At 42.3% G+C, this 20860-nt stretch overlaps 1 protein-coding gene and 1 pseudogene across 1 annotated transcript in view; one reads left to right on the top strand and one right to left on the bottom strand.

The window, feature by feature from the left end:
• Window positions 1-245: 245 nt before the first annotated feature.
• The window catches only part of sharpin (SHANK-associated RH domain interacting protein), a 29760-nt gene continuing 9145 nt past the window's right edge, over window positions 246-20860 (bottom strand). Inside the window, exon 9 of the mRNA XM_051128056.1 lies at window positions 246-338. Within this exon, the coding sequence (XP_050984013.1) occupies window positions 312-338 (27 nt within the window). The 3' untranslated portion in view covers window positions 246-311. The remainder of the gene's footprint in view (window positions 339-20860) is intronic.
• Window positions 14299-17298, top strand: LOC127173246 (E3 ubiquitin-protein ligase TRIM16-like; annotated as a pseudogene).

Here is a 20860-nt window from a genome sequence, read left to right on the forward strand (position 1 = left end):
AACACAAAATTGTAATGCATTACTTTTAAAAGTAACTTCTCCCAACACTGGTCACGACTCCTTTAAGGGAAACCAAGCAACAAATGAACTGGGCAGTTACTAGTTACTGACAACTGCACTGTATAGAGATGAACCCACCAGTGAAATACACTGCACAGCTGCTATGGGAGTTTGAAGCTTTGTTTGCGAGCCATTAAAATTACTAGCATGTCAAACCACAGGAGTCTGTTTGTACATGTCCTTCAAATGTGAGTGAATGTGAGGTTATTTTAGGGCTTTTGTCTCTATTTGTTTGTATTTACAGCACAGTTTCACTGGTTAGATCTTCTTGCTTTTTCCTAAAACAGAAACAGAATAAACATCAGCACTCAGAATATTCCAGCACAGTGAATGCTGTGAGCAGGTGTAGTTGTGAGTGAAATCACCTGTTGAACGCTACTGTGATTTGGAGGATTGGGTCGATCTGTGCTGCAGATTTCACAGCCGGGTCTCGTAGACTTATTTATGAATGTACAGGAAGGACAGGACCAGCCTTACTAAAGAGAGATGAAAATGTGTTTTTTTATGCAGTCTTTTCCATTTGTGATCTCTTCCTTTAAATGTTTCATAATATTTAAATCTGTCTATGGGAGTGTGTGTTTTATGATTATGTTGATGCAGGCCACTTATTTACAATCCGTCTGCACTTGTTCCAGAAATGGAAAAATGTGAATTTATGTAATTATTACCTGTGTGTTACTTGATTTCAGTTTGGATCCTCCAATTTGCAACATCTCAAGGTTAATGATGTCACTGACGCTGGGTTTCTCTGAGCCACACCCACTGCTGCCTACTGACCAATCAGAAACACACACTGAACCAAACAGTGATAATGAAAACACATGAGAATCTGGAACATTCATACACCGTACAGAAGTTTGAGTCAGAATATATATATATTTTTTTGTAAAAAAAAAAAAAAAAAAAAAAAAAAAAAAAAAACAACAACACTTTAATTAATCAATGATGCTTTACTTTTGTTCAAAAGTGTCAAAATGTTCAGGCATTTGTAATGTTAGAAAAGATTTTGGTTTCAAATAAATGCTGTTCTTTTATTATATATACAACAAAGAATCCTGAAAAATAAAATAAATCACAGCTTCCATAAAAATATTGTGCAGCACAACTGTTTTCAACATTGATCATTATCAGAAATGTTTCTTGAGCAACAAATCAGCATATTAGAATGATTTCTGAAGGATCTTGTGACACAAAAGACTGGAGTAATGATGCTGAAAATTCAGCTAATAAGCACTAGTCTAAAAAGAAGCCTGTTGTTACGTTCCCATTTAGATTTCTAGGGGCAAAGGGGAAGTAACATTATGGATTGAAAGTTTGAAACGGAAGAGAGATAAACGTTGAACCGATCTCAGTCCCAGCACTCAATACACTGAGTAAGATGAAAGTAAATTTGTTTACAATAAACAAAATAACATATAGTGCAAAAAAGATTCAAGGAAACAATTTTAACATAAAAGGAGCATTTCTTCAGGAGCGGGTAAAGTCAAAATAACAAACAAAAGGTTGCTACCTGCCAAATGGAAATCTAGCTAACCTGTAAACAAAATATAAATAAACAACAGAATTCTTACCTTACTTCCTAACTAGCAAAAACAGGAGAAAATGAGGGCAAAAGAAAATGGCACCCAACTCCCTACTGCTTCAGCACTCAATAAGAAAGGCATACAACTCAAAGCTGTGCACTGCAGCCAAATCACATTTAACTTTGGTTTTAAATTTAAGCTTAATATGTAGAACAGCACACTACAGTCATAAAAGTAATATTAAGCTTAAAATACATAACACACTAACAAGCGCAACACTCTGGGACTGACAACATTGCAACACACACATGCTCTTGGGAGAAGAACCCTCTCACTGGCTCACTCTCTTGATCTTCTTAAATACTAGTTCCTGTTGATATTGATAAGGAGCAGCTGGTAGGTCCAATCACCTAGATTAGGACAGGGAGGAGCACAGGAAATAGGACAAAACATACAACAAAGACTACAACTCCCAGAAGGCCATTGGGGCCCCACTGGCAGCACACCATGAATGACATACACGATAGTAAAACACAAATTTATACGTCCTGGGACGTAACACCTGTCTTCTGTGTGACTCCTGAACTATTTGTTTTTATAATTGGTGCAGATTTAATGACCAACAGAGACCTGTGCTGCTGTAGCCTCTCCAGTCGTGGCAGACGGGGCCACTGGCATTCAGTATGGGGCTGAGCGTGGCGTTTGGCGGCGCTGCTGAGGGCGGCATCGAGAGACCATTCTCCTGATCCTGCTGGTGACTGAGGCAGGCGTGACGAGCAGACAAGAGGTAGAGAAACGCAGTGTCACTGTCCCTGTAGATGCTGTACGACACTAAACATCGGAACACTAAACACTAAACAGCCATCAGAGCACAGACACTGAACGATGACCCAGCGCTGCACCCTGGGGTGAAAACCATACTCAACAAACATCTGCAAGAGACAAAACAAACACTTAGATGATCAATTCAACAAACTAGATTTGACTTCAAGACATGTTTTGATCTTTCCTACCTGCTGCTTCAGCGAAGCGACAGTCACGTGTGAGTAGACTTTCACTGTGACACAACAGGAAGATGATGCATCTTCTACTACCACAGCTAAGCTGAAAATAAAAGCACATGCATGAACTGTCACTATGAGGATATTAAGTTATATAAATGTATCTATATGCATACTGGTTTCATGTTGCTTTCATTTTCAGATTTCAACAAGAAAGTCATTAACACATTCATACAAATGAACATTTGTGCTTCTTGTGAAGAAGTGAACTCTCTATAAGCGAGTACTGAATCCAAAGCCAAAGCTATAGGAACCTGTAGCCTGGATGGAGCTGGCGACTGGAGGACTCGAGGCAGATCCGCACATTTGAGTGGGTTAACCGGAGATGTTGAGGAACTGGAGGGAGCCAGCAGAGGCAGGGCTGAAGAACTGGCTGGATTGTGAAGAAGAGGTGGGAAAAGGAGGCTGGGTGGGTGCTCTTCAGACTCGGGATTCTCTGAGATGAGCAAGACCAGCGATGAAGACACAGGCAATTGTGAGCAGAGCATAATCAATGATGAAGAAAACACAGGCAATTCTGAAATAGGTGAACTTGGTGATGACGTAGACTCAGGTATCTCAGTACTGGGTGGGATCAATGGTGGCGGGAGGAAAAAGGAGACTTTCTCCTCTAAACAGTCCAAAACACTCCATTCCAGCTCACCCTCAGCGGTAGAATAGTGGATAAGGTCCTTCTCCATACCCTCAAACTCCAAGCATCCCACAGCAATACACGGTGGTGCCGGCTCACACACCTGGTCAGACTTCTTTTGGGACTCAGGCAATGAGGTGATGAACAGATCTCATCAGGTGATCTCATCACGGTAGGCGAGAGCTCCACATCTGTGGTGGGCTCTGGCTGTGTTTCCATATGTGCGGGTGATGCCTGACTGGAATTGGTGACATGGTGATGGATGTTGAGTGGGGCTGGACAATTGTGGTGTTGTCCTCCTCTTCAGCTTCTCCTACCTCAAAGGAGGACCCATCCACCCAGAGGGCAAAGTTAATGTACAAAACTCAACAAGAATTCCCTCTGGGCATCAGGAAGTGGATGTCTTCATCCAGCCCACACCACAAGCCATCCATGAGGGTGACATCATCACACGCTGCTTCGTGGCTTATGGTGACAAACTCCTCCACATAGTCCTCCAAGCAACGGCCACATAAAAAAAAATAACAAAAATAAAAAAATCACCAAAAAATCTCACAGATTCCCAGGCAGCTTTGAGGTGCCACATTACTGCCAGCAATCCTTTCTCTTCTTCTCATCTTTGGGTCTAGTATTCTGTCACACTTTGAGTCAGATAAAGACAATGAATAGTTCAAAATGACAAAAGTCTTTATTAAATCTCACAAATAAATCCAAAAGGGCAGTGAAACCGTGTGGCTTGTATAATCAATACTAGACACATGAAGCGTGCACAAGCAGGAACTTAAATACACAGTGAAGGAGAACTATTAAAATCCTCCTATTATGCCATTTTAAAGGTTGATAATATTGTTTTAATAGATTCCCAAAACAGGTTTACATATATGCAAGGTCAAAAAACACTTTAGTTTTCCCCAAAAATAGATTTCTAAATGATTTGTAAATGACTCGTGTAAAGCAGTGTGAAGAATCAGTCTTTCTAAACCCCTCCTTTCCGTGAGCCCTCACTGCTGTGATTGGTCAGATGGTGCCGTCCTTTATGATTGGTCAACCACGTACAGCGTGTGTCGGAAAACTAAACGACCATTGCCATAACTGAATGACAGCCCTGGAGACTTGTCAATACATAGATACCATTGATTTTACCAATCCGAGCCAGAGTCTGACGATGAAATGGCTTAAGTGGCTGATCGACAAGTTAGCACGGTCTACTGTGGAAAGTGCTCACAATATGCTTATGTAAGCGAACCGGGCTCACCTCTATGTTGTAAACTTCAACACTGTATAACACGGAAAGTGCTGCGCTGACCGCTGGGTTCAGTGCAGCCCTTCAGAAAGCAGCGGCAAAAGTTCATTTGAACAACTCATTTGAACGCCTTGCGCGCTCCTCTGCGTGTGTACTTTGGTTGAGGCAGAAACAAGCCGTCCTCGCGTGGCAGAACCAATTGAAACGAATGGGTTTCATAGCACAGCGCTTTCCGCATTCAGTGTGAAAGCCACTTTGTGCACCATCCTTTATCATTACTCCAACTAATGAGACAGACAGACAGTCAAGCTGCATCAATCACACATTTTTAGACTACAGTGGGTCCACAGCTGAACAACAGAACTACAGAAGCGTGATTTAGCCGGTTAGCAAGACATGTGCAGGGTTGTTACACAACATAACATACACAACTACGTATTTTGAACGATTGCTAGAAAATACAATCTTTGTAGATTCATCTTTTGGAAGTGAATATGAAACAATTTCAATCACAGCGTAGGATTGTCACGAATCTGGTCGGTGTCCCGCTGTCCGCTCACCACCAGATGTCACTCTCGCCCTGTCACACACAGACTGTTGCACCACACCCCGGACTACATTCCCCATCAGCCATTGCACTTCACCCGCGACCAATCAGCGGCGCTATAAATGCCCCGGTCTTTCCACTTGCAAACCACGGATTGTTCAATTGTTGTATTGTTGTATTCCTAGTATTCCCAGTATTCCAAGTTCCAAGTTCCAAGTTCCTGGTTTTTGATCTCTCGCCTGGTTATCTCGTTATCGTCTGTCTAGCCGCCTGCCTTTTCGGACTATCGCTCGTCTTCCTGGACTATTCTCTCGCCTCGCCTCCTACATTTCTGTTTACTGTTGTTTGACCCTGCCTGCACGACTATGTCTTTGCCTCGTATTATCAATAAAAGCTCGCATATGGATCCGCTCGCCTCATGTCTCTCACTCCCTGTAACAGAACAATCCGTCACAACAGGATCCAGCAGCTTTCACCCCGGACATTCATCTGATATGGACACGAACATAACTCTATGCAGAATCAAGCAGAGATCACACACACTCGAACAGTATACCCGTGAGTTTATTTCTATTTCCAACTATTCCACTCTCCTGGACTGTGTTAAGATTGAGATTTATTGTGACGGCATCAACCAGCCCCTCCGTACGCTGTTGAGACGCGAGGGTCCGCGCTCGTCACTGGAGGCATTTTGGACTTTGCGTTATTGTGTGTGGGTTCGCCGTGCACCGTGGGGGTCGCAGAGAGGGAACGCGACAACGCGGTAATGGCGCATCCTACCCGCAGATTGGCGGTCATGCTGGAGCACGATCCCTCAAACACGTTTGCCACCTGGATCGCTCGTGAAATGGCGGCCGTGCAGGAGCGCGCTCAAGCTATGGCGATGGCTGCGGAGAGCGCTCATTTAATCGCGGCGACAGCTGCGCCCGTCCACAAGATGGCGGCCGCGTCGGAGCACGTTCATGATACAGCAGAGACCACAGAGCCCGTGCACAAAATGGCGGCAACTGCGGTGCCCGTTTGCAAGATGGCGGCGGCACCGGCGTGCGCTCACAAGATGGCGGCGACGGCAGAGCCCGTTCACAAGATGGCGGCGAAAACAGAGCTCCGTCACGTCACAGCTGCCATATCAGAGCCATATAAAGTTGCAGCGGCTTTTCCCGAGTCAAGTCAAGTTTTCAAGTCAAGCCAAGTTGCAGCTGCGTTTCCCGAGTCAAGTCAAGTTTCCAAGTCAAGTTGCAGCTGCATTTCCCAAGTCAAGTCAAGTTTCCAAGTCAAGTCAAATTGCAACTGTGTTTCCTGTGTCAAGTCAAGCTGGAGCTATGTTTCCTGCGTCAAGTCAAGTCAGAACCGCTCTTAAGGCAAGTCAAGCTAAAACTGTGTTTCCTGTTTCAAATCAAGCCAGAACTGTTGTTCCTGTGTCAAGTCAAATTACAGCTGTCGCTTCTGTCTCAAGTCAAGTTACAGCCATCTTTCCCGAGCCACTGCACAAGATGGCTGCCACGCCAGAGCCACTGCACAAGATGGCTGCCATGCCAGAGCCACTGCACAAGATGGCTGCCGTCTCCAAGCCACTGCACAAGATGGCCGCCGTCTCCAAGCCACTCCACAATATGGCTGCCATTCCAGAACCTGTAGTCAGCACCCGGACGCCACCTATGGTAATGATGGCCCATGTGCTGGACACACCCCTAATGACGGTATGGGCAGCTAAAGTGGCGCTCCATGTCGCGGCAGCTACCCCTGAGTCAGGTCAAGACACAGAGTCAAGCCAGGACACAGCCGTCGTTCTCCATGAGTCAAGCCAAGTCACAGCTGTTCCCCACGAGTCAAGTCACATTACAGTTGTTGTTCCTGAGTCAAGCCATGTTGTTCCTGAGTCAAGTCACGTTACAGCTGTTGTTCCTGAGCCAAGCCATGTTGTTCATGAGTCAAGTCCCATTACAGCGGATCTCCATGAGCCAAGCCAGGTTACCGCAGATCCTCAGGAACCAAGTCAAGCTGCTGCTGTTATTCCAGAGCCAAGTCAAGCGGCTTCTGAGTTTAGTCAAGTTGCGGCTGCATTCCCCGAGTCAAGTCAAGTTGCAGCTGCATCTCCCGAGTTAAGTCAAGTTTCTGAATCCAGTCAAGTTGCTACTGTATTTCCTGAGTCAAGCCAAGTTAAAGCTGCATCTTCTGAATTAAGTCAGGTGTCGGCTGCATTTCCTGAGTCAGGTCACTACTGATCTTCACGAGCCAAGTCAAGCCACAGCTGATCCCCACGAGCCTAGTCAAGTCACAGTTGCTCTTCACAAGCCAAGTCAGGCCTCAGCCAGTCACCACGAACCAGGTCAAGTCACCGTTGATCCTCATAGGCCAAGTCAAATCATCGCTGGACTTCACGTGTCAGGTCAAGTCACAGCGGCACTTATTGAGCCAAGTCAAGGTATTGCTGTTGTTTCAGAGTCAAGTCACGTCTCGTCTGACCTTCCAGAGCCCCGTCACATCTCGTCTATCTGTCCAGAGCCTCACCATGTCTCGTCTGACGGCCCAGAGTCAAGTCACAACTCATCCAACACCCCAAGGGCACGGCCAGTCATGAAGGCCAGCGTGGTGGACCCACCACTAGGGTCAGGGCGATCTTCAAACATCCTAGTACCATCAACATTGTCAGAACCCTCCTATAATGATGTCCTGTCACCTGCCGCTGCTCTTCCTATAATGGCGGTGGCCTTTGTGTGGGCTGCACACTCAGCTCCTGAGGTCACGTCTGTTCCCGAGTCAGCTCCAGAGCTCAGCCTGCTCCAGCTCTGATCACAGGCCTGCTCCAGATCACAGGCCTGCTCCAGAGCTCCCGTCTGATCACAAGTCTGCTCCAGAGCTCCCCTCATTTGGAGAAGCCATGCCAATGCCTCCTGAGGTGTCAGCCTTGGCTGTAGATCCTCCCACGGAGGCAGCATCCCTCTACAACCTCTCTGCTTCTCCCCTTATTCTGTCTGCCTCCTTTGTCTCTGCTGTTCCTAGGTCCCAGGCCATAACACGGTTTCCTGCTCCAGAGCTCCCGCCTGGTCTCGAGTCAGCTCCAGAGGTCCCGTCTGGTCTCAAGTCAGCTCCAGAGGTCCCGTCTGGTCTCAAGTCTGCTCCAGAGGCCCCGTCTGACCACGAGTCAGCTCCAGAGGCCTTCCCTGTCGGAGAAGCCGCGCCAATGCCTCCTGAGGTGTCAGCTTCGGCTGTGGATCCTCCTAGGGAGGCGGCGTTATCCTGTGGTCTCTCTGCTTCTCTCCCTGTTCTCTCTGCCTCCTCTGTCCCTGCTCTCCCCAGGTCCCAGTCCATGACGCGGGTTCCAGCTCCACCCTGGAGGGCTCCTGGGCCTCCTGCTTTGCCTCCGGCTCCACCCTGGAGGGCTCCGGCGCCTCCTGCTCTGCCTCCGGCCCCGCCCTGGAGGGCTCCTGCGCCTCCTGCTCTGCCTCCGGCTCCGCCCTGGAGGGCTCCTGTGCCTCCTGCTCCACCTCCAGCCCCACCCTGGTGGGCTCCTGCTCTGTCGGTCCTGCCTCAATCACTGGGCCTCCCACATGGACCTGGTCCTCCAGCCCTCGCCCTGTCTCACTCCCACCCACTGCTCCCCTGGACTGTTATGCTGTTGGAGCATCTGGAAGCCGCTCCTTGGGGGGGGGGCTATGTCACGAATCTGGTCGGTGTCCCGCTGTCCGCTCACCGCCAGATGTCACTCTCGCCCTGTCACACACAGACTGTTGCACCACACCCCAGACTACATTCCCCATCAGCCATTGTACTTCAGCCGCGACCAATCAGCGGCGCTATAAAAGCCCCGGTCTTTCCACTTGCAAACCACGGATTGTTGTATTGTTGTATTCCTAGTATTCCTAGTATTCCAAGTTCCTGGTTTTTGATCTCTCGCCTGGTTATCTCGTTATCGTCTGTCTAGCTGCCTGCCTTTTCGGACTATCGCTCGTCTTCCTGGACTATTCTCTCGCCTCGCCTCCTACATTTCTGTTTACTGTTGTTTGACCCTGCCTGCACGACTATGTCTTTGCCTCGTATTATCAATAAAAGCTCGCATATGGATCCGCTCGCCTCACGTCTCTCACTCCCTGTAACAAGGATACAGCGTCTTCTGTATAACGTACGTGTAAATTTCCATGTGGGTGGACATTATGCAGATGTGTTACTTCATGACGTGTGGCTGTAACAGAAAAAGATTCTAATTCCTGACGACTCGTTCAGGTGATTGTGAGCCGACTCTTTTTGTAGATAGACAATAACTTTATTTATCGTACGCTGTCGGCTTCACAACTTTGCAGATAGTTTATGTTCACACACAGCTACATGACACACTACATGAAAGATCATATTTGAAAGGCATAATAGTGTAGCGTCTGGACCAATCAGACATATATTAATTGTTACATTTAACAAATAGTCTTTAAATACAACAGGCCAGCTACATGCTGGAGCTCTGGAGACAAACCCCCACAAAGCAACTAACACCCCAAAAGGGCTCAGCTGCCAGGACAACAATCTGATACCACAGGTTTTATTGCTTCAAGGAATGCACATCTGCCCATGCTACATTTGCCATAGGAAAGACACAGTGCCTATAGAGATAGACTCCTTCCTATTCATTCACAGACAAACCTTTCTTTGACCTTCCTATCACACATAGCCCAGGTTATTGTGTACAGTATTACTGCAATGTATTTTAATTTTGTCTGTTGTATTTGTATTTGTATTTGTCTTTCTACTGTTTTATGCATGTATTATGATAGATGACTAGTAGTATAACCCACCTATGTCATGCTTGGACTCTTTGAGTTCGTATTTTAATGATCTAAAAGATGGTGTAAATTAGATGTTGATACCTTTGCAACATGTTAGTGTTTTAAGAAACCTTAGTAGTTTTTGCATCAACACCCAATCGAATTACATATGCAAATTACCATGCTCACAGACAAAGAGTCGTAAACTTTCTCTCCAAAGGTGAAAGTTACCATTGGTTCATGGACCTCCTGGAGGCACAGCCTCCAGAGAGTTTAAAGGCATCGACCCCTCTCTCTTCTCTCTCTCTTCACTTTCTCACTCGTCTGCAACATCTTCCGATTGCTGCCCGTGTGGAGGAACCCACGGGGAGCCGGAGCCGGCACAGGGCGTGCCCGGCGGGCCCGACAGGCCCAACATACAGAGCTGTGGCTCTCGACCACAAAGAGCCAGACAGTTCGACCTAACCCTGGAATTCATCTTCATGACTCGCCTCAGTCAGTCAGTGGTTCTTGGAGAACCTAAGAAGATGAGCTAGAACTCTTCAGGACTTCCCTAAGCGTGCGCCAGGCCTTGCGGCCTTGTCTTTCCATTCCCCAAAGATCACAGGACTTCAGCTGGGTCCCTCTCAGCTCTTGGTTCTTCTTCACTTTTCACATGGGAAGAAACTCCCAGTCACCAACGAGTCAGGACATCTTTGGAATTCATCACTCTTCAGACCCGGAAGAACGTGATTGCAATTCCAAAACCACCACTGCTCCAAACCATCAAGACTTTCAGAGACTGCATTTGGACACTTGTTCAACGACCAAGGCAATGCAAGTATCGTACACTTAACTAAACATACAGAGGTTTAGTATAAGCTGTAGACAGCACTGATGGTTTCACAGCAGGTGGTTAACTGACTCTTTTCATAGCTCCATGTTCCTTGTCTCTCTCTAACTGCTTCTCACTGACCCTTCTCCTATGTATGAGTGCTTTTATGTTTGTTGTTTAGATTAGTTATGTGTTAGTCCTTCGTTAATAAAACTCTTGTGCACAAATTACATGAGTGTTGATTCTAATTCTGCTTTGCAAATTAATGTCCCTTTACGATTCCGATTCGAGCTACATGCTCTAATGCAATGGTACTTTAAGAAAGTTATTTTCTGTGGCTAAGAAAATATCACTTCTTATAGTTGATATAAAGACTATACTGAATGTTCGCTGAGCGAACAGATTAGTTGATGGAAAATTGATTCTGCTACAGTTACTACTGGCAGCTGATATAAGTAATTGTAATTAATCATAATTAATTGTAATTATTTATATACATTTCCCTTTGAGCTAAAATCGCGACAATAGGAGCACTTTAATGAACACCTGTGATAATTGAATTAGTGTCTGTGGAAACAGATTAGTGGTGGGAAACTAAGACAAAGGAAAAAGGAAACTGACAAAGAATAAACTAAGGCTATTTCTCAAATGGAAGGCTGCATCCTCTGGAGGTCGCATTTGCAGGCTGCATATATCATTAGGAAGATCTTATTTTATAATATTAACAGTTATGCATTTGACCATTATTCTTAGTGATGCGTTTGAGATATGGCCTAAAAGTCTTAGAAGCTGCAACCAAAAGAAACTGAACTAAACGTAGTTGTGACACTATCAAGAGGCTAAAGAATGAGAAAACAGATCCATCAGTGTGATCATGAAGAAATGTCAATCTGGACACTCCTGCAGTACAAGTTAATTAGGATGCAGTTAATGGAGTTTATATTATATAGTTTATTTATACAGTTATTTATAGTTAGTTTGATCTGTAATTAAACACATCTGAATCAACTATTCAAGGTCTTTGCATTTACTTTAATAACAGTCAAGAGTGTGGAAACTCAGTAGCAGCAGGAGTGAGGAACCTGTTTTACACACGTCACTCAAACACAGAACCAGAAAACAGGAATCACCTGATTTTAGGTAAAGAGAAAATTGAAGTCTAGTTGAGCTGTTGTGTGTTTGTGTCTCTGTATTCACGCAGTAAAATGGCAGAAGCCAGATTTTCTCAGGATGAGTTCTTGTGTGCAGTGTGTCTGGATCTCCTGAAGGATCCAGTGACCATTCCCTGTGGACACAGTTACTGTAAGAGCTGTGTTACAGGCTACTGGGATCAGGAGGATCAGATGAGAGTCTACAGCTGCCCTCAGTAAATCATAACAGACCTGTAAATCATAACGATTCATCTGCCACGAGTTTATATCTCGCAGTTCTGAATTTATATTTCACAACTTGTTGTGTAGCTGCTCCTTGGCATCCATAAAACAGGACAAAGAGAGTTTCTGACTGGTGCTTTCTCTTTATTTCACTCATGAGGAGCGCCATTAAGCATCAATTTGCGTAGCCCCGTGTAACAACACAAAGAAACAACAACTAAACCGATAAATGCAACTAATATACTGACAAATAAAATTAAATAAAGTACACATTTACAGAGAAACAGGCAAAAATAAATGATGAATTAAATAAAGACAATTTGAAACAACTAATTAACAAGCAGAGCTAAACAGTTCACACATACATACAAATGAGCTCATTTGACATTGATGTTATCACAAAACATAACATAGTAGCCTTTGGCAAGTGGAGTGAGGTATGTGAAGTTGATCTAAGTTGAAATTAACCCTCTGGTTGTGTTCGGGTCAAACTGAATTTGAATTTTATTTTACCTAATCACACTTGTAGTATTCTCGGTCAAAAATGACCCAAGTCCAAACAACTGCTTATAAATCTGTCATTATGATTAATCTGGCATCTGATTAATCATAGGCCTCATTTTTCTGAGTAGGTACCTCATTTTTTGAGTGAAAAAAAAAAAAAAATATATATATATATATATTTATATTTATATATAAATAATTTTCACAACATGAGATGAACAATTGTGAAAAAGTGCACTATCACACTAGTGTGCTTTAATAATTAATCAGGAAGCTTTTAAATGCTTTTATTTTGTACAAAAAGTCACACTTGTCAAAAATGGCCAGCCACTGAAAATGAATGGGGAAGATCACAAAAAAGACCTTTATTTTGAAATGCTTTTATTTTCTGAAAAAAGGGCACTTAAGTAACACTTATGCTGTTCCTATTAAATCTGACCACTGTGACATACAAGAAAGAACACAGTAAGATTATTTACATTATAACATTTCATGGACGAACAAACCAAAACTGTTATATTGATAGATACAGAGAGAGTTATCATAAAAGTATATTGCATGCATTTCAGGGTTGGATGAAAAAGGTATAATATTCTCAATAGTAATGAGGTGCCTACTTTCGGATAAATCAGATGCAAATAGAAACACAAAACCAGTCCTGAATGAAAGAAAACAAGTTGACAAAAGAATCCAGTATTTGGTGTTAATATACCATAATGACAGATTTATAAGCAATTGTTTGGAGTCTGGTCATTTTTGACTGGGAACACCACAAGTGTGACAAGAATCCAAACACAACCAGAGGGTTAAGCAGAAACAACACACCTTCCTATGTAAAATTCAGTTTTATCATAATGTGCACTGCATGTGGAGGAACGCAGGTTTACACTCTGCTGATCTGACTGCTTTGTGTAGATTTTTTAACCTTAATATGTCCACCTTTCAGTTAAAGGAATGTATGTAATGACTAGAAAGCATTTCATAAATTATTTGGTCTGATGTAAGAGTATCACCCAAGCCATTAACAGTCACTCTTCTTCAAGAAGCACCTCCAATTTCTGGATGGGCCTTTCAGTGATTGTGGGCTTGGAGGCTTGATCATATTTGCTAGCATGTTTTCATTCTCCTATTCGTACCTTGACTCACCTAACAAATCCATCATTCTCTTTCACAATTTCAACCACTCGGCCAAACTGCCACTGCTTCTTGGCTGCATATCCTTTTGGTTACTCTGTGGAGTAGTGTCTGCAAGGAGTATGACACTTTTTGCATGTTAATATGTTGAGAAGATATTCCTTCTTTTAAAGACTCCAAAATTTGCTCAGCCAAAAATTGGACTTTATACCATTGTTTACTGGCATTCCTATCTACTTTGACAAACTTTACTGGACTGTTTGGGGTCAGAGGTTCGAGTAAATTGTGGGATCATTAATGCCATCTACTGTTAGTGGACGACTATTAACCAGCTATTGCTTCATAGAACAGCATTCTAAGTGAATCATCATCAAAACCACCTGGGCACTGAGCAAGTGTGGCATTAAATACACAGCACAGCACAGAATTTGAATCTGACCCTCACAGATGCCTTTAGTGTGACTATTTTGTGAAGTATTTTGTTAGATTACAATGCTAGCCAGCCAAAACATTGACTCTTTGGTTGTGTTATCAACCATTTAGCTCCAACTCCCTGTGTCTGTATGAGGCTGACACCTAGTGGACATTTGTATTATTTGGGAATTTAAAGACACGCCTGTTTTTCCCATCTCTCAAACAAAGAAACAGGAAGCAACAGTGCAGAGAAACTGAAACTTAAGTGCTGTTGTCCTGTTGCAGCTTTATATCAGTGCTCACTTGCAGGAAAATGGCAGATTCCTGTATTTCAGTGGATCAGTTCAGCTGTCCGGTGTGTCTGGATCTCCTGAAGGATCCAGTGACCATCCAGTGTGGACACAGTTACTGTATGAGCTGCATTACAGACTGCTGGAATGAGGAGGATGAGAAGGGAGTCTACAGCTGCCCTCAGTGCAGACAGACCTTCAGTCCAAGACCTGCTTTATTTAAGAATGTGGTGTTTGCTGAAATGGTGGAGAAACTGAAGAAGACCAAACTTCAAAATGCGGTTCCTGCTGGAGCTGGAGATGTGCAGTGTGACGTCTGTACTGGAAGAAAATACAAAGCCGTCAAGTCCTGTCTGGTGTGTCTGAACTCTTACTGTCAGAATCACCTTGAACAACATGAGAGTTTGTTTAAAGGAAAAAGACACAATTTGACTGATGCCACTGGACGACTGCAGGAGATGATCTGCCAGAAACATGAGAAGATCCTTGAGGTTTTCTGTCGCACTGATCAGAAATGTATATGTGTGCTGTGTATGGATGAACATAAAAACCACAACACTGTATCAGCTGCAGCACAGAGGACAGAGAAACAGGTATTTAAAACTAGACACTGATGAAATATTGCTGACACTCGTTTCATATGTGTTTATATCGGCACCCATATTAACAGCAGCATTCACACAATGTGTCATTCTGTGTCATTCACTATCATCTGTTTGTCCTGCAGAAGCAGCTGAAGGAGACGCAGAAGACGTTCCAGCAGAGAATCCAGCAGAGAGAGAAAGATCTTCAGCAGCTGAGAGAGGCTGTGGAGTCTCATAAGGTGAGTCTGGAGAAGAAGAGAAGTTTGTCTCAGTCTCAGTTCAGACTCTCTTGTCTCTTTCAGTCCCACTGAAGCCTGAATCACTGTGTGTCCTAACAGCGCTCTGCACAGACAGCAGTGGAGGACAGTGAGAGGATCTTTACTGAGCTCATCCGCTCCATTGAGAGAAGCCGCTCTGAGCTGATACGGCTGATCAGAGATCAGGAAAAGGGAGCGGTGAGTCGAGCTGAAGGACGACTGGAGCGACTGGAGCAGGAGATCAATGATCTGAGGAGGAGAGACGCTGAGCTGGAGCAGCTTTCACACACACAGGATCACATCCAGTTCCTGCAGGTAACACAGATCTAGAAGAACACCATCATAGTGGACTTGAGACACATCCTGCTGTGACAGGAGACTCACAAAACATTTCATCAGTGTCTTATTATATAATCATCAGTCAGACTCTCATCTGATCATCTTCTTTTGAAAGAGACACTGCTTACAAATGACTTTCAGCTGTGGAAATCTTGCTCAAATTGGTCTTGTGTCAGAATTTTTCTTTCACTTGAATAAGTGCATCCCTCTGTGGAGCTGATGAGTTTTGATTTTTGTTTTCTGTAGAGTTTCCAGTCTCTCTCAGCACCTCCTGAATCTACAGATGTAAATGACGATCCCTTCACTTCTCTCATCTCTTTTTTATGGTCTGAGAGAATCTGTTCATCAGCTGAGAGACAAACTGGAGGATTTCTGCAAAGAGGAGCTCAAGAAGATCTCAGACAGAGGTAAAGTCCTGGAGATTCTTCTGCTCTCAGAAACGAGTCCATCATCATCTCATATCATGGAGAACATCATATTAGAAATGTGTTAGGAATGGATGCAGGATCATGAGAATCACACTGTTCATGTCTGTTGATTTCCACAGTCACATTCACCAACATTGTTCCCAGGACCAGGAACGACTTCCTACAATGTAAGTCAGTAAGAAAACAAGCAGAAAAACTCACTGAGTGTGTTCATGTTCTTCCTGTAGAAGGTAAAAGAAGAGTTTTATAATTGATGATGTAAATGATGATTTGCACAGGATATCTGCTCATCTGTACTGACACACTGATGATACACTGAACATGAAGAGTTCAGCTACATGAAAACATCAAACAGATTCATAATTCCTGATTCTGATGTGTTTTATCTCCATCAGATTCCCATCAGCTCACTCTGGATCTGAACACAGCACATAAACTCCTCTGTCTGTCTGAGAGAAACAGAGTGATTACATACACTAACACAGTCCAGTCGTATACTGATCATCCAGACAGATTTGATGTGCGTCAGGTGTTGTGTAGAGAGAGTGTGTGTGGACGCTGTTACTGGGAGCTGGAGTGGAGTGGATATGTGGATATATCAGTGTCATATAAGAGCATCAGCAGGAAGGGATGGGGTGATGAGTGTTTGTTTGGACGTAATGATCAGTCCTGGAGTTTGATCTGCTCTCCCTCCAGATACTCATTCAGACACAATAACAAGCAGACTGTTCTCCCTGTGACGTCCATCATCAGTAGAATAGGAGTGTTTGTGGATCACAGTGCAGGAACTCTGTCCTTCTACAGCGTCTCTGACACAATGAGCCTCATCCACACAGTCCAGACCACATTCACTCAGCCGCTCTATCCTGGGTTTGGGTTTGGGTCTGGATTTTTTAAGTGTTTTATTGTTGGATCATCAGTGAAACTGTGTTGATGAATCAGATTGATGAGAGATTCTACCTACAAGACTTCTGTCAGAATAAATGTGTGTAATAAATCCTTATATAAACAGTAAGATCAATGTGTGTGTGAGTCCTGCTGAGTAACCTGAGTAACGTGTTTCTGTATTTTTCTCAACTTCTATTTGTGTTGAAGGAAATCAATTATTTAATTAATAATATAAATTATTGTTATTCATTATTATTATTATTATTATTATTATTATTTTGATTTTTAATAAATTTGTAATAATATATTTTTTTTGTTTTCTAACTGACATAAATAAATCTTCTACTCACTTGACAAACAAAGGTGATGGGTAACTGTGTAACCACAAAATCAAACTATTATTATTCTACTTAGTGTCAAACAAATTTGCACCAAAATGCCATATTAATTCTATAAAATAATAAAATATGACAGATTATTATGAAAGTAATAACACACCTGTTGTATTTCAGCTGTGATCTGTGCTGCACGTCTCAATAAAACATCATTCCCCGAGAGAAAATGCTTCTTCACCAACGGGCTGATCTCTTTCAGGAAGGACATTGTTGTTTGTCAGAGTTAGGATTTTGGATTGTGTGTATTTTCTGTGTTGTCTAATTTACTCAGTCAACCTTCCTCCTTCATCTGATGGCTTATTTTCCTGGACCAATTGAATTCAAGATCTTCACAGTTATTCCTTATGCGTTTAGTTACTAAACCTGAATCTTTGGTCCTAAGTTACTATTCCCTGCTTAACTTCTCCATAAAAGAGAAATGAAAATCATCTACAGTATTAACATCACATTTAGAATCATGTCTCAAATAAGCATCAAATAAGCATTTTAAGTTTTTTTTTTTTTTTTTTTTTTTTTTGAAAGTCTGGACATTAAGTTTATTAGTAAGTCAAGTAAGACAAACACACTACATGGACAAAAGTAAAGGGGCACCTGACCTTTACACCAGCTGTAACTTTAATGACATTACATTAAAAATACACAGACATTAATATTGAGTTGGTCTCCCTGTACAGCATTAACAGCTTCTGCTATTCTGGTAAGGTTTTGCAATCAGATTTTTAAGTGTTTCTGTAGGATTATTATTATTTTTTTTAATTAACCTAACTTCTGAAGTGCGGTTTCGGTTGGCTCTGGACGATCCCAGCCAAGCAAGCGAAACAATCGGTCATTTTCAAAACAAATGGACAATTTATATACTTTTTAACTTTAAACGCTCGTCTCGTCTAGGTCTGTGGGAAGTGTTTTTCTTTTTAATTACAACTTGCTCTTTAATCGAGTACAGCATTTGTGAGGTCAGGCACTAATGTCTGATGAGAAGGTCTGGTTTATTCCAGTTCATCCCAAAGGCATTGAATGGGGTTGAGGCCTTTGTGTTCATCCACACCAGACTCATCCAGTCATGTCTTTATAGACCTTGCTTTGTCTACTGGGGCACAAAGTCATTCTGGAATAGAAGAGAGCCTTCCTCAAACTGATCCCACAAAGCTGGAAGCAAAGCATTGTCCAAAATGTCTTGATATGCTGAAGTTTTAACATTTCCATTTATAGCCCAGCCCCTGAAAAACAACCCCATACCATCATCCCTCCTCCACCAAACTATACAGCTGATGCAATTTAGTTAACAATAGTTGTTCTCCTGGCATCCATCAAACCCAGACTCATCCATCAGACTGTGTGATTGGTGGCTCCACAGAACAGGTTTCCACTGCTCCAGAGTCCAGTATCTGTGTGCTTTACACACTCCATCATTGTATTTGGTGTTGTGATGCTTCATGCAGCTGCTCAGTCATGGAAACACATCCCATCAAGCACCTGCAGCACAGTTTTGTGCTGATATTAATGCCAGTGTAAGTTTGGATTTCTTCAGCTCTGGAGTGTTGGTGATTTTTACTCTCCATGATCCTCAGCACTCGTTGATCTGCTCTGTGACTTCACATGATCTTCTGCTTCATGCCTGAGATGCTGCTGTTCATAAACGCTTCCACTTTCCACTTTCCACTTACGGTTGAACATGGAATATCTATCAATGATGAAATTTCAGAACCTAAATTAGTCTATTACAGTCGCACACTTTAATTCACTGAACTCTTCAGAACAACCCATTTCATAAATGCAAACTGCAAGACTAGTGCTTGATTTAGTACACATGTGGCAGGTCTTATCGAAACACCTGTATTCAATAATTAACGGGTGTGTCACAATACTTTTGTCTATGTAGTGTAGTAAATATTATAAGCCTAATAGTAAGTTAACAAATAATTTTAAATAAGATGTCTCTGAAGTGGTTGGTGGCAGCCAACAAAACTGAATACAAACCAATTCACTGTGATACTCAAATGTCTCTTTAGCTGATTTGGAGCTTAATGTTTGTCTAGATTCAGTGTTTCACAAAAGTCACATACACTTAAAACACACAGTTAGTCTTTACCAACTAGTCACTGAAGTTAAACCAAACCCAGACAATCATTTTCTACTGTAGTTCTATTGTAAGCTATATGCTTCAGGTGTATTTTTGCAGCAATGCTATCTGGGACGTTTTCAATCTGTAATCCACACAGTATATAATATACATAAAATGGTATATAATGCTATTAAAAAACTCCAAAACTTTGCATTTTAATTTTGACATATTTACCAACTTTAAATTTAATTTAATTTATTTACCATTTTAGGTAAAAAAGGGTGAATGTACAACACAAGAGAGGCTACGTTTCATTACTAAACAGTAACACATCTCTGGTTAAAGATTATTCTTAAACATTTCAATTCATTGTTTATTCACAACAAAGCCATGGTGAAATGCAGGTCGACTTTAAACACAATCATTTACAGCACACACAAATTCAATGCAATTATAATTCAATCCAAAGCAACAGATTGTTCATTAAATAACACGCTATGTAAAAAAATAAAATAAATGCACTTATAACCCTGTTTGTGTCTTGAATGCAGTTTTTTTGTTCCAAACATGAACAAAGTCTTCAATGAGAATTCCCAGTCAATTAGATAAGGAATAATTAGACCATAAAATTCACATAACATGCATTTATGCAAGATTCATTCAGTTGTTTTTCTCACTATGTACTGGCCTCGTCACTTAATGACATACAGTCACAAAACTTCTAAAAAGCCCCTAAGATAGAGCTTGATGAACAAATTAAAAGCAAATATTTGTCCAGTTCAGTGAACAGACACAAACACTGATTTACACACTGTGTAGGGAGTGAAGAAGATTCCCAAACACCTGCAGAAATGACAGTGAACAAGAAATGAGTTTGTGAATAAACAGCAAAAGAAGCAGAGTCACGTCTGTGAATGAGTGAGATGCATTCAAATCTAGAAATTCTGAAATGTGCATCATCTCCTTTCCAGCAAGAACATTAAAATAAAGCTTGAAACTGTTTAATCAATATTGAATTTTACACTGACGTTTTGCCAATGTTGTTTTCTTCTTCAGATTACACGTCTGAATCTACAACCAAAGCTAAAGGATTCTTATAATGTCCTATTTAAAACAAAAACTTGTGTGCAACTTGCAATTTGTCCAAAATAGACTGAGTTTGTACCTTCTGACACCACCGATGACAAGGTTTGCACTTTGTTTTTTTGTTAGCTCATAAAACGAACCAGAAAAACTTCTGATGCCTAATACTGTTCAACAGTTACATCACTCCATTAAAGGACTCATGACATAAGAAATCAAATTTTCCTCAATCCTGCAAGTTTCATAGCTTAAAACATCCTCCTCAACATAAAGAAAGCATTTATTAATCAAGCTCAAAAGCAAATCCATGTCACGACCAGTGTTGGGGTAACGCATTACAAGTAACTTTTTTCAAGTAACTAGTAAAGTAACGCATTACTTTTGAATTTTTTTTTTCCCCATTTATTGATTGACAAATCTCCTGTCAGGAAATCAGGAGTAAACACGATGTTACTGTATTCTAGACTAAATGT

This window comes from Labeo rohita, chromosome 2 (genome assembly GCF_022985175.1).
Source record: "Labeo rohita strain BAU-BD-2019 chromosome 2, IGBB_LRoh.1.0, whole genome shotgun sequence".
NCBI lineage: Eukaryota > Metazoa > Chordata > Actinopteri > Cypriniformes > Cyprinidae > Labeo > Labeo rohita.